Here is a 14096-nt window from a genome sequence, read left to right on the forward strand (position 1 = left end):
AGTTACAGCGGGACAGGTGAGATGCAGGAATGTAGCCCATAATATCAGCTACATTTTAGCTTGAAGTGACAGGGAGACAAGGGTGGGCAGGGAAGGACTGGAAGGAAAAATAAAAGCCATGAGTATAATTAAAAGAAAAGAATGGAAAATAGCGAGTGCTGGGAGGATGCCGAAAAATCGGATCCCCTGTGTATTACTGTTGGGAATGTAAAATATTCAGCTGCTGTGGAAAACAGTTTAGCTGTTCCTCATAAAGTTAAAACATAGAACTGCCATGTGGGATATTGTGATTTATACTAAGATATATCTGATCTTCACCTCCAGTCTCGGCAAAGAGCTCCTAAAATCTTTGGAATTACCTAAGTGGTCAAGGTGTCTTTTGTTATGTTAATGAGGTGAAATTTGGAAAGTCCCTAGGTCACCTGAGGATCAGAGCTGGTTGCCAGGGAAACCAACCCTGTGGTAGAAGGATAAGAACTTTTATCCCCAACCTCAGATTTCCAGGGAGGGGAGAGGGGCTAGAGATTGAATCAATCAACAATAACCAACGATTTAATCAACTATGCCTATGTAGTGAGGCCTGTCTAAAAACCCAAAAGGACGGGGTTTGGCGAGCTTCTGGGTTGGTGAACACGTGGAGATTCAGGGAGAATGGTGCACCCAGAGACAGCATGGAAATTCTGCACCTCTTTCCCCATAGTGTGTCCTATGCATCTCTCCCATCTGGCTGTTCTTGAGTTATATCCTTACATGATAAACTGGTAATCAAGTAAGTAAAATATTTTCCTGACTTCTGTGACCTGCTCAGGCAAATTAACCAAACTCCAGGAGAGGTTGTGGGAACCTCTGATTTATAGCCAGTTGATCAGAAACACAAGTAGCAACCTGGACTTCTACTGATATCTGGTGCTGTATCCAGGGAGACAGTGTCAGAATTGAATTGAATTACAGGACACCCAGCTAGTGTTGAAGAATTGCTTGTGGATTTTGGGGAAAAAAATACACACACATCAGAACTGGTGTCAGAAATTAGCCATGTGACTCAACAATTCCACTCCCAGTCAAAGACCCCGAAAGAATTGAAAACAGAGACTCAAACAAATACTTATACGTGAATGTTCATAATAGCATTATTCACTGTAGCCAAAGGATGGGCACAACACAAATATCCATCAGCAGATAGATGGGTAAACAATGGAATGTTATTCAGCTATGAAAAGGATTGAAGTACTGATATAAGCTACAGCATGGATGAGCCTCAAAAATATTATGCCGAGTGAAAGAGGCCCAACACAAAGACCACATATGATTCCATATATACATATATATATATATGGAATTCCATACATATATATATACCTCCAGATATCTATACCTATCTATCTATATAGAGATAGATAGATAGATACAGATAGATATCTCCAGAATAGATAAATTCATAGAAACAGAAAGCAAATTGGTGGTTGCCAGGGGTAGGGGTGCGGGGAAATGGGAATAACTGCTTAATGGGTATGGGTTTTATACTGGGGTGTTGAAAATGTTTTGGAACTAGATAGATGTGGTGGTTATGCAACATTATAAATGTACTAAATGCCACAGAGTTGAATACCTTAAAATGGTTAATTTTATGTTATGTGAATTCTACCTCAGTAAAAATTGTCTTAAAAGGAAGGAAGGAAGGGAGGGAGGGAGGGAGGAAGAAAGGAAGGAAGGGAGAAAAGGAATCATCTGTCTCACACCCCTGTGTGTGGCTGGAGTCACATTCCTGTCTGGAGGTCAGACCAGGCCCTGACACCATCTCTGAAAGGGAAGGTAAACACTGATGCATGAACTAAGCAAAGAGTGAGATGACCGAGTAAAAGCAACCACTACCCCAGTGGTTCTTAAAGTGGGGCCCCCAGACCAGCAGCACCAGCGGTTCCTGAGAACTTGTGAAAAATGCCAGTTCTCAGGCCCCACCCCAGACCTCCTGAATCAGAGACTCTGGGGTGGACCCAGCGATCCCTGTTCTTATCAAGGTGAGACCCACTGCTCTAGACTATTGGCAAGCAGGGCCACTGTGAGTGGTCCGGAAGGGGAGCAGGCAGTGTGGCTGGAGGGGGCTGGGCAGCGAAGGGTGGAGGGATTCTGGAGAGAGGCCAGTGAACCTGCAGATCTGAGCCACTGAGCCTCTGGACATCAGCCTGCCCAAGGAAAGGCCCCTCTCTGCCCCGGTATAGCCACAGCTGTCCCTCACCTCACCAGCCCCTATGTGAGAGTCCCCCCGCTGCCCCTTACCCTTCACGGTCGATGTGTGGCAGGGGCTGCTTGGGCGTGTGTCGGAGCTTCCGGTGGAACTGGGTGAAGTCCAGCTTTTCAGGCTGCAGGTCCCAGGTGGCACCACTAGAGGGCGAGGGAGGGTGAGAAATGTGACAAGCCCAGTTACTGATGGGGATGAGACACCCCGGCACACCCCAGGCAGGGAATCTCAGAAAGAGGTGGGCAGGAAGAAGGAGTGCCCACTGGCCACAGGCAGGGGTCAGGTCACTCAGAATGGAGCCTGAAATGTCAGCTCTGTGCTCACAGACAACAGGGCAAGTGCCTGCCTGTGTAGCCTTCCCCCCTCTTCAACCCTGCTGTATGATAATAGATGCCTATAAAACACAAGTGTGGGCCTGATGCTCGCTCTACAGTGGTCCGCCTGAAACACTGGAAAGCCTGGGGAGAGTGTGTCAGTTGGGGAAGCAGGAGGCCAGGTCCCCCAAGTACCAGTCTCAGGAGACCCATGGCACTTCCATGCTGGGCAAGCCTGAGCCAGAGCCAGGGTGAGCCTGGAGCACAGCCAGAGTTGGCCAGCTCCAGGGCCAGGGCAGAGCTGAGCTAAAGGGCCACCACCATCCATGGTCTGAAGTCATCAGTCTCCAAAGGAGTGGACACCATGACAGGAGAGCCCATCAGCAAACCCTTCAGGGGCACCATCCCCACGTCCTGAGGAAGCCTGGCCAATACCTGCCCTTCCAACTCGGCCCGTCAGGAAGCTTCTAGAGTCTGAAGCATTGACAATTCTTCCTTTTCTCTGGACCCCTCTCTGCAGGCCCCAGCCCCCGCCTTCCATAACCTCTGGCAGGAGGGGTGGGGTGTGCATCCACAGCTGTCCGTCCTCAGCTCTAACGCAGCCTGCCTAACATCCGCCACGTGCCGTTCCCCTGCCGCCATTTTCCTTCCTTCTCTCTCTGACCTCCTTCCTCCAGCCTCATCATTTCTACTTCACCCTCCTGTCTTTCTCTCCACTTCTTGATCAATGAACTCTCAACAATAACTCAGTCCCCAAAGGCCCCTCAGGGCATAAGGACCAGTAAGCTGGGGTCCCAGCCAGAGCCACACACCACAACAAGAGGAAGAGGAGCTCACCTGAAGGAATCAAAGGTGTTGGCAGCCCAGATATCTGTGCCCAGCATGTCCAGAGAGGTGTCTTTGCTGCCATTCTGGAAGAGATGGAGGATGAAAGGGGTGGCATTATTTGCCCGGCCAGGACATGGAACAAGTGGGTGGAAGGCCCAATCCCAGAGAGGGTTGCAGAGGGCCCCCTTCCCTGCCATCCCCCTCGGTTGGTCATCCTGGGCAGCTTGGAGGCTGGAGTGAGCCACTGGAGTGAGTGTCCTGGCTGGTGTACCCAGTACGAGTCAGGGGGACCCCTGGCCTCCCCCAGGCTTGGGCCCTCAATTTGCTGGTGTTTGACAGAGCTGTGTGGTCAGGTACAGGGCAGCCAGGGCTCTGCTGCTCCAGCCGGTGGCTCTCTCCTCAAAGCCTCTATACTAGTGAGCTGCCATCACCACTGCCAGCCTGATGGCAGCGGCTTCTCCCCAGGCAGGGGCTCTGCAGAGCCAGGCACACTGGAAGGTCTGTGTTGGGAGGTTGACTTCCTTTGGAGTTAAGCCCCACACCCCGAAATCAGGTGGCACCAAGAAGCCCCCCATTGACCAACAACTCCAGCGATGGAATTTCTCTAAGTCAACTAGCTCCAGTCTTCATCCTTTGTTGTTTCCTACATGATTCATTCCATAGACAGAAAATGCTCTATTTGACCCAGCTTCTATGATCTGGCTTCTTTGCCCTTGGCTGATGATCTCTGCAACAAGTTCTCCAGATCCCTTTCTTCACTCCTGATGCCCCCCATCCCTCACTGTAACTGAGCAGGACCCTACGGGGCCTTCCCAGAACAGATCCTACCCCCTCCCATGTCCTCTACCTGAAGGAAAACTTCAGCCTCCTAGGCCTTCCCCAAGTTCCAAAGAGTAAATGTAATTAGAGAAGTGAGAAAATGCAGAAACAAAGGAAAACAGACAAGCAAGACAAAAATAATAATAGTTTAGCCATTAAACAAAGGCAAGGACATTTAGTTCCTCCTCAAGGGCTATAGATAATATTCTGAGCCAGGTTCTTTGAGCTGTTTTGCAGATACTGAATCCCCCACCATGTGGAAGAAGTTAACTGCATGCTGACCACAAGCACATAGACCCCAGATGGGTTGGAACCAGAGGTTGGTAATGTTGACTCCTAATTACCTCACCACCAACTAATCAGAAGAATGCCCATGAACTGATCACACATCCCATAACCCTCCTCCCTCACCCTGTCTTTAAAAACCTTTCCCTGAAAGCCTTCGAGGACTTTGGGCCTTTTAAGCACTAAGCTGCCTGGACTCCTTGCTTGGCGCCCTGCAATAAACGCTGCACTTTCCTTCACCACAACCTGGAGTCAGTAGATTGGCTTTACTGTGTGTGGGCAAGTGGACCCAAGTTTGGTTCAGTAACATCATGACCCCCACAGTCTGCTTTCCATCACCACAGTCTTTAAAAACAATACTTCCACCCCCATTGAAGCTGACCGTGTGCATGCCTTATAACCCAGGACTCCACTCCCAAGTACAAACACAGCTGAAATGTGCACAGACATTCACCAGTATTACACAGCACAGAAGTACAGAGCAGCACTACTCAGAATAGCTCCAAACTGGAAACCACCCAAATGCCTACCAACAGTTGACCAGATAAATTAAGCGTGGTGTGTTCACATACTGGAATATTACACAACAGTCAGAATAAACTAAAACAACATGCAACGCCATAAATGAATCCCACAAACATAAAGTGGAACAAAAGAATCTAGATATAAGAGTACCAGCTCTATAATTCAATTTTATATAAAGTTCAAGAACAGGCAAACTAATCTACGGAGATGGAATTCAGACAGTAACCAGAAGCGGGCCCCAGGAGGGTGCTGGGGGGCTGGTAACGTCTGCTCTTAATCTAGGCGCTGGTTACATAGGTGTATTCAGTTTGTGGAAATCCACTGAACTGTATGTGCATGGTATGTACACCTTCTTCTGTGTGTGTTATGACCTTCTGGTTAGATTCTTGATAGCACCACCAGTCTTTATTTTTATGATGATCTGTCCCTGGACCTGTCATTCCTCAGATCCACTAGCTCATACTCTGGGCAATCTTCCTTTGAGATCTTTCCATAGGTCTGGCCCTGGGCAGACACTGAAGACACAAAAGTGGAGAAGTCACAGGTGAGGCCTGCAAAGAATGGTATGCGATGACACACACATAATAAATAATTACAATACAGTGTGAAATGTGCACTGATTCAAGGTGCCACAGTAGGACCAAAGCACAGGCAAATTTCCTGAGAAGTAGGGAAGGACTCCCCCAGAGTAGGGATTCATGGCGGTCAGGAGAGTGGAGGGAAAAGGAGGGAAGGGGTCATCTGGGAAAAAGGGCCAGCATGTGGAAAGGGATCCTGACAGGATACAATAAGGCATTCTGGGTAACTTTAAGGCCTCCTGGGTTTGCACAGGGAGCCCAGCAGCATGTCAAGGGGCCCCCAGGTGGGCAAGTCAGTGGTTTTCAACATCACCCACTCTCAGTCCTGGTCAGGGGCCTACTAGGGGCCTCACAAGTGCTCCTCAGTGATTGTCATGGGTTGAATTGTGTTGTCGCCCCCCCGCCCCGACCCCTGCCACCACCATTATTCATATGCTGCAGTCCTGACCCCCAGTCCCTCAGAATGTATTTGGTAACAGGCTCATTGCAGATGTAATTAGTTAAGATGAGAGTGGGCCCTAATCCACTATAACTGGTCTTTTTATAAAAAGAGGAAATTTGGACACAGTGACAGATGCACACAGAGGGAGAATGCCAGGTGAAGAATGGAGTTAGGCTGCCACAAGCCAAGGAACTTCCAGAAGCTGGGAGAGAGGCCTGGACAGATCCTTTCCTAGCTCCTTCACAGGGATCATGGCTCTGCCGACACCTTGATTTCAGTCTTTTGGCCTCCAGAACTATGAGATGACAATACATTTCTGTTGTTCTAAGTCACCTAGTTCATGGTCAAACATCCTAAATCAAGCAGCCCTAGCAAACTGATAATAGTGATCAACCATCCATCACCTCCACAAACCCCTTTGTGAGAGCAGTCCATCACATCCCCACTTCCCACAGCCAGCAGACAACCCCTCTGCGACCTTCTCATGTCCTTCAGCCACATCAAGCACCAGAGGGCCCCGGCGTCCCACCTCCTGCAAACAGACAAGCTCAGACCCAGGCTGGCTCAGCTAGTCTCTGACCTCCCCACACCACCTCCCCAGAGACGGCCCATGAAGAGTCCCACCTGTGCCCCCCCCCAGTTGGAGACCACAGCCAACATCACCCCAGAGCCTACCGAGCAGAGCCCACATGGACACTGGTGAAAAGAGAAAAGGCATGAGGATGTCTGTGTGTGTTTAGATTCTGCACTTACTGAGCGCCGCCCACATACAAGGCACTGAGAACCCAGCTAGAAATAACCCCAGACGAGGCTCAGCAACATGCCTCTCCCTCCCCCAGCGACCAGAGACACCCGGCGCCTTGGCAAAGAAGCCCCATGACTTGGGGGTTTGCTTTTGTTTTTAATTCTCATTTTCTTCAGGTCGGGCAGAGGCGGCCAGCAAGCTCTTCTTGCTTACTGCATCCTACTCAGCGCACCCCGACTCACCAATCCCTCAAGGTAGAAACCAACCTACTTCCCAGAGAGAGAGCAGTTTGAGGGTGGTTTCCGGCTTCTAATCGGTCTGAAGGAAAAGGAACACAAACTGGCCAGTAGAAAGGCTGAGGCCCAGCCTCCCAGCAGAAGAGGCCCAAGTGCTCGGACCCTCACAGACACCAGGCAGGAGATAAGGAGGGGGTGGGGAGAGGAGGGGAGCGTTCAGGGGAGGCTGAGGGAACAAAGGGCTAATGGGAGACAGAGGCACCCAGAGTGTGACCTCGGATGAGTCGCGTAACTTGCCTGGGCTGCAGCCATAAAATGAGGACTGGGCCCTCCCTCTGGCACCACCAGCCTGAAGCCTTAGGTCACTCAGGTTCTCAGTGGCTGGGAACTTTCTCATGATGCCCTGAGACCTCCCACAGTCCTCCTGTGAATCAACCACGTTCACTCGGGGCCAGAAGCGTCTCCATGTGGTGCCACCTGTGTGCACCTGGGTCCTCCCACGCCCGTCCAGTCCCGCTTCCCCATAATCCCTTTCACTATTGACCGTGACCTCTCGTCTCGGCCTTGCTCCTCTCCTGCTCCCTCCAGACGTGCCCCATCCTTCAGCGCTTGGCTCCAGAAAACTCCTCCGACCTCCCAAACTGCAGTCACCTCCCTCTGCCCTGAACTTAGCACCTGCGTGGGTGATCTGTGGCCGCAGAGCCCACAGGCGGCAGTCCTCACTCCGTCTGACCGTCACTCCCTCCTGCTCCAGGGCAGGGACCTGGGATGGCAGGGACCTCTCCGGGTGCCCCAGCACTCTATGCCCAGTGCCCAGGAAGTGTCTGCTGAGTTGACAAACACATCAAGAGACCTTCACTGTCTTCCTTAAACACGTTGCCATGATGAGCCATGTGACCTCAGCAAAGTTACTTCACCAACTTGGACTTCAGATTCTTCATATTTAAATAAAGAGATCTCCGAAAGTGAAGTGTCATATCCTGTAGATGGGTTTCTTCTGATTGGCACGTGCGCTGCCGCCACACCCTCTCTCACCCGGGGCAGACATCACTAATCAATTATGGCACAGTTTACAATCTTCTAGGATCAGCCCCTCCCTCCCTTCCTTCTTTGAGTTGTCTCATCACCCTACCCATCCCAACTCCTGGTGCCCTGCTTACTTCAAATGCCACTTTGAAATTGCAGGTGGCTAGAGAGACTCACTTTCTATCTAGGAGACAGGCCCCCACCCTCCTGAGATGTTAAGTGCCTTGTTCACAACACCCTTCCCAGGCCTCAAAGATGATTACCAATAGGTATAGCATTTCAAAATGACTTCTAAAGCAAAGGTCAAAAAAAAAAAAAAAATCAAGCAAACTAAACCTTGCTTCCAAAGCACACGTCTGAGACCTCACCTGGAGTGAAGTTCAATTCCTCCTTCAGGATAGTAACACGAAGTCTCTCCCTAATCGCTGACCCTTTAAATACACAACTCACTCTGGCACTTACAAATTCAGCTTACGTGGAGTGGACCATTGCTTAGTCATCACTCTCTTATACCCATAAGGATGTTAATCTCCCCAAGTAAGTTTTTTTTTTTTTCAAAAAATTTTTATTGGGTAAAATGCACATAACATAAAATTTACCATCTTAACCATTTTAAGTGTACAGTTCAGTGGTACTAAACATATTTATAATATTGTGTAACCATCACCACCATCCATTCCCATAACTCCTTTCATCTTGTAAAACTGAAAGCGTATACCCATTAAATACCAACTCCCCATTTCTGCTCCCCCCAGCCCTGGCAACCACTATCCTATCTTCTGTCTCTATGATTTTTGACAACTCTCAGTACTTCATACAAGTGGAATCACACAGTATTTGTCTTTTTGTGACTGGCTTACTTCACTAGGCATAAGGTCCTCAAGGTTCATCCATGACCCCAGTTGGACTAAATTTAAGCTCCTGGACCACAGCTGCTTTCTGTTCTTGTGTCCCCAAAGTGGTCAAGCTGGGCACACAGTAGGTCCACCTCAGATGCCTGCCAACTGATTAAAGAGACTCTACCCTGAGAGATAGAGGCCCTGTTGCCTCTGTGCCTGAAAGACTGATTCACAGATTAGGATGTCAAGATGGATTCACCAACCTAGGATTTGAGGCCCCTAAAGAGTGAGGAATGCAGGATGGAGAGAGAGAACAACCATGAAAAAAGGATGGGAAGGTCACAGCTAAACCCAGGACCGCAAGCACCTCACAGGCACGAGCACAATTCACCTTAAAAGCAGCTCAAGAGCAGCGCGAGTGCACATAAATCTCCCTCCTGGCCCGGGGCCGGGAGTCTTGGCCACCACCCCTCATAGCAGGGAGGGGAGGCCATCTACTCTCTGCCCTGTGCTGTGGGCAGAGCGCCCTGTGCAGAGAGAGCCACAGCTAAGGGAGGCGCCTGGGCATCTCAAGCTCAGGCCCCAGCCTCTTCTGAAGCAGCATCCCTGGCATGGGACCCACCAGCCTCAGGGACTCTGGGGGTCCAGGGACAAGGCCCCACTGGCTGATGAGTGGGAAAGAGTGACAGAGCAGCAGTTGCTGGAGGGGATGCCCCGGGCATTTGCAGCAGGAGATACTCTGTAAAGGGAGGGCCCCCCCTCCCTGCATGTGCAGATCAACCTCGAGGAGCTGGTACCATCTCTGATCGGAGGTGAGAAGCATTTTTTCAGTACTTCATAGTTTATACACCCTCTCCACACATTTTTCCTCATTGAAGCCTATGACTCTCACCCATCCTCACAGGAGCCCAGAGAACTTATTCCTGAGCCGATGGAGTGTGTGTGTGTGTGTGTGTGTGTGTGTGTGTGGGTGTTATGTGTGTGTGTGTGTGTGTGGTGTTGTGTGTGTGGGGTGTGTGTGTTGTGTGGGTGTTTTGTGTGTGTGTGTGTGTGGTGTGTGGGTGGGTGGGTGGGGTGTGTGTGTGTGGGGTGTTGTGTGTGTGTGGGGTGTGTGTGTGTGTTGTGGGAGGTGTGGGGGGGTGTTGTGTGTGTTGTGTGTGTGTGGGGGTGTTGTGTGTGTGTTGTGTGTGGGGTGTGTGTGTGGGTGTGGGGTGTGTGTGTTGTGTGTGTGGGGGGTGTTGTGTGGGTGTGTGTTGTGTGTGTGTGTGGGTGGGGTGTGTGTGTTGTGTGTGTGGTGTGGGGGGGTGTTGTGTGTGTTGTGTGTGTGTGGGTGTGGGGTGTGTGTGTTGTGTGTGTGTTGTGTGTGTGTGGGGGTGTTGTGTGGGTGTGTGTTGTGTGTGTGTTGTGTGTGTGTGGGGGTGTTGTGTGGGTGTGTGTTGTGTGTGTGTGTGTGTGGGGTGTGTGTGTTGTGTGTGTGGTGTGGGGGGGTGTTGTGTGTGTGTGGGGTGTGTGTGTTGTGTGTGTGTTGTGTGTGTGGGGGGGTGTTGTGTGGGTGTGTGTTGTGTGGGTGTGTGGGTGGGGTGTGTGTGTTGTGTGTGTGGTGTGGGGGGTGTTGTGTGTGTGTGGGGGGGTGTGTGGGTGGAGTGTGTGTGTGTGTAGGGTGTGTGGGTGCGGGTGTATGTGGGGAGGTGTTGTGTGTGTGTGTGTTGTGTGGGTGTGGGTGTGGGGTGTGTGTGTTGTGTGTGTGTTGTGTGTGTGGGGGTGTTGTGTGGGTGTGTGTTGTGTGGGTGTGTGGGTGGGGTGTGTGTGTTGTGTGTGTGGTGTGGGGGGGTGTTGTGTGTGTTGTGTGTGTGGGGTGTGTGTGTTGTGTGTGTGTTGTGTGTGTGTGGGGGTGTTGTGTGGGTGTGTGTTGTGTGGGTGTGTGGGTGGGGTGTGTGTGTTGTGTGTGTGGTGTGGGGGGTGTTGTGTGTGTGTGGGGGGGTGTGTGGGTGGAGTGTGTGTGTGTGTAGGGTGTGTGGGTGCGGGTGTATGTGGGGAGGTGTTGTGTGTGTGTGTGTTGTGTGGGTGTGGGGTGTGTGTGTTGTGTGTGTGTTGTGTGTGTGTGGGGGTGTTGTGTGGGTGTGTGTTGTGTGTGTGTGTGTTGTGTGTGTGTTGTGGGTGGGGTGTGTGTGTTGTGTGTGTGTGTGTTGTGTGGGTGTGGGTGTTGTGTGTGTTGTGTGGGTGTGGGGTGTGTGTGTTGTGTGTGTGTTGTGGGTGGGGTGTGTGTGTTGTGTGTGTGTGTGTTGTGTGGGTGTGGGGTGTGTGTGTGTTGTGTGTGTGGGGGGGTGTTGTGTGGGTGTGTGTTGTGTGTGTGTGTGTGTGTGGGGTGTGTGTGTTGTGTGTGTGGTGTGGGGGGGTGTTGTGTGTGTGGGGGGGTGTGTGTGGGTGGAGTGTGTGTGTGTGTAGGGTGTGTGGGTGCGGGTGTATGTGGGGAGGTGTTGTGTGTGTGTGTGTTGTGTGGGTGTTGTGTGTGTGTTGTGTGTGTGTTGTGTGTGTGTGTGAACCCTACCTTAAATGCTGGAAAACTCCAAACCCACTGCGGTTCCCAGCAAGCACCTGGCTCCTCAACCCTCCCCCCATCCCCCTGCCATCAGCTCACCCTCTGGGTCCGGTGACAGCATCCCTCAAGCAGCGGAAGCCTCTGCTCTCACCCCTCCATCTCCACAGGGCAGGTCTCATTACTCCTCATGCGCATCTACCTCCTGCCTCCACTCCCTCCCCCACACGCTGTGACTCTGATTCTCGGAGCTGAGGAACAGAAGTGCTAGGATGAGCCCCTCCCAGACCGAGGGGCTGCAGCCCACACTGTGCACAGTCCTGGGGAAAGAATGAGGTGCACAGCCTCCCTGGAGGAGGTGACAGCACTGGGCAAGAACCAGGACCCTCGGGCCGCTGAACAGGATGTGGCTGAGGGCTGTGGGCAAGCCTGCGGCCTCTCTTGCTGAATACAGTAGGAGGGTGAGCCCCAGCAAGGCCAGTGTTGTAACGGGAGGGGGAAAGTGTCTGGAGAGGTCCACAGTGAAAATCTTGGTCACGGAGATGACTTACTTATCGTTGCTCCATTTGACACGATGACTGCAGCACATAACAAGAATCTGGACATCTCCTTAGAGTTTGTGGCAATGGGATGTGACCGGCATATAATCACTGCATGTAACCTTTTACTAACAGGGGCTGGAGAAGGGGCCTAGCTCTTGGAAACAAAATCTGTGTCCTTCAAGTTTCAGCCCAGAGAGGGAAGACCCTCACCTGCAGAGCCTTCCTTTTTGTCCCTTGTTGAAGCTGAGGTGGCGACCCAGGCGATGCCCAGAGGGGCCAGGACTCACCAGCAGACTGACTGCTGCCATTGAACTGACAGCCAGGAACCTAACAGCTTCCCACGTTCAGCCCCAGCGCCCGCCAGCCCTGGGCTGACAGCACCCAGGCGACCCTGGGGCCACCTGCCACGTTGATGCACGTCCAGCCAAAGCCCCTGAAGCCATAAAGTGCCTTATGTTCCCGCTTCTTGAGTTCTGGAGGCCAACCCTCAAACCTTGCAACCCCTAACGCACACACAGGGCAGAGACGATGGTGGCGGGAGTTTGGCTGTTCTGCTCGCTGCTACAGGGGCCTCAGCACCCTCCTTGGCACACTGGCAAAGCTTTGTGTTGGTGTGCGGCTCAGACACTGTCTGTGAAGGGGCTCTGAGGCCACACCAAGCTGCTGAAGGTACAAGATTATATTCCTCTTTGGGCCGCTGTGCTCCTCCTGGACTCAGAGAAAACAAATCTCCTTTCCACCCACTCCGAGTCTTTCTCTCTGATGGGATCCAGCTCAAGAGCCTTCCTGCCTGTGGCTCTACTGTTTCCTCATGAGCTGGTGCCCCCCAAGCCCACAGCACATCCAGCACATACCCCAGTGGTGGATTCCCTTCCTGATCTACTGTGTGCTCCAAGTGGTGTTCTAGAAACACTAATCCGCTGGCTCACAAATGTCAGTGTGCATCAGAATCATCCCGGGAAGGGACTGAAAATGGTTTAAGTTTAGGGCAGCTGGAGTGGTGCATGGAACACATTTTTGGAAACAGTGGATATTAAAAAGTTTTGTGGGGGACAAAAAGTTTAAAAAGGCTCCTCAGTCAAATATTTGGGACACACAGAGTTAAAAGAGTGTTAAATAAATACTTTATTGCAGAACTTCTCAGTGCCTTTATCGGTCTTAGATGGATGCTGACTCTTCAAGTAGACGGCAGCACACTATGCAGCTTCTCCCAAACTCCTTTGGCCAGAAACCCACCCCACTCTTCCTTTTCACTCCACAGAGCATCCTGCAGGACTATGGTTCCCCCACTGGGAAATAGACATCTTAAACTATCTGTTAACTCTCTTCCCCAATTAGTCTGCCATCCCCTCAGTTGCAGTAGCCCTGGCTTCACTTTTCTGTTGTGTCCCCCTGCCTCCTCACCCCCGCCACCTTCCTAGTCTTGGGATGCAGCATCATTCATTCTTTGTTTTTTTTTGCAAGGGCTCAGTGGCCAGGCACCGAGAGCTCTCCATAAAGCCTCGCTGGCTTCTTCGAGAACATTCTCCAGGTTGCAATTCCACAGTTGGCCCTGGGACCACGGCTTTCCTCTGAGTCCCACCCCTTCCCTGGCCCTGAGGTCACCCAGCCCCTGCCAACACCCCGCCAGGTTGTTGCAATGCCAAGGTTCTGAGGAGTCTTATCAAAAAAAATCACCCTTTTCAGTGTTGTGTGTGTTGTGTTGGATCGCTTTTTAGCACTCAAATGCTGCTGAATCCTTCACAACAGCTTCTTTTACTGACAATTAGGGGGCCCCTTGCCATGGTGAATCGTGCTGCTCTCAGAACAGATCACAAAGGGATAATGAGCACTTTAAACCATGTGGAAAAAGAAATGGAAACGACCTGCCCACAGGCAGGGAGACTGAAGCTGCCTCTGAAAGGGCCACACGGGGTGCACAGCTACCCCAGATCAGGGAGGACAGATTCCAGAGAATGATAACAGCAAACAGTGACGCAGCACTCACTGTACACCAGGAACCATCTGAGCACTTTACATCTGTTACAATCCTAGGAAGCAGCTATCACCATCCCCATTTCACTGATGAGGAAACTGAGGCTCAGAGAACTTGCCCGCATTCACAGAGCTAGTTCCCAGGAATGCATATGAGTGTGGACCAGA

At 51.3% G+C, this 14096-nt stretch overlaps 1 protein-coding gene across 10 annotated transcripts in view; it reads right to left on the reverse strand.

The window, feature by feature from the left end:
- The window catches only part of CTIF (cap binding complex dependent translation initiation factor), a 305014-nt gene that overhangs the window by 195201 nt on the left and 95717 nt on the right, over positions 1-14096 (reverse strand). For all 10 annotated transcript variants that reach the window (XM_007197213.3, XM_057526382.1, XM_057526381.1 and 7 more), the window contains 2 exons: positions 3391-3464; positions 2278-2382 (listed from right to left, as the gene is read on the reverse strand). In XM_007197213.3, the coding sequence (XP_007197275.1) occupies positions 2278-2382; positions 3391-3464 (179 nt within the window). The remainder of the gene's footprint in view (positions 1-2277; positions 2383-3390; positions 3465-14096) is intronic.

The sequence above is a fragment of the Balaenoptera acutorostrata genome, chromosome 13 (assembly GCF_949987535.1).
Source record: "Balaenoptera acutorostrata chromosome 13, mBalAcu1.1, whole genome shotgun sequence".
NCBI classification, from domain to species: Eukaryota; Metazoa; Chordata; class Mammalia; order Artiodactyla; family Balaenopteridae; genus Balaenoptera; species Balaenoptera acutorostrata.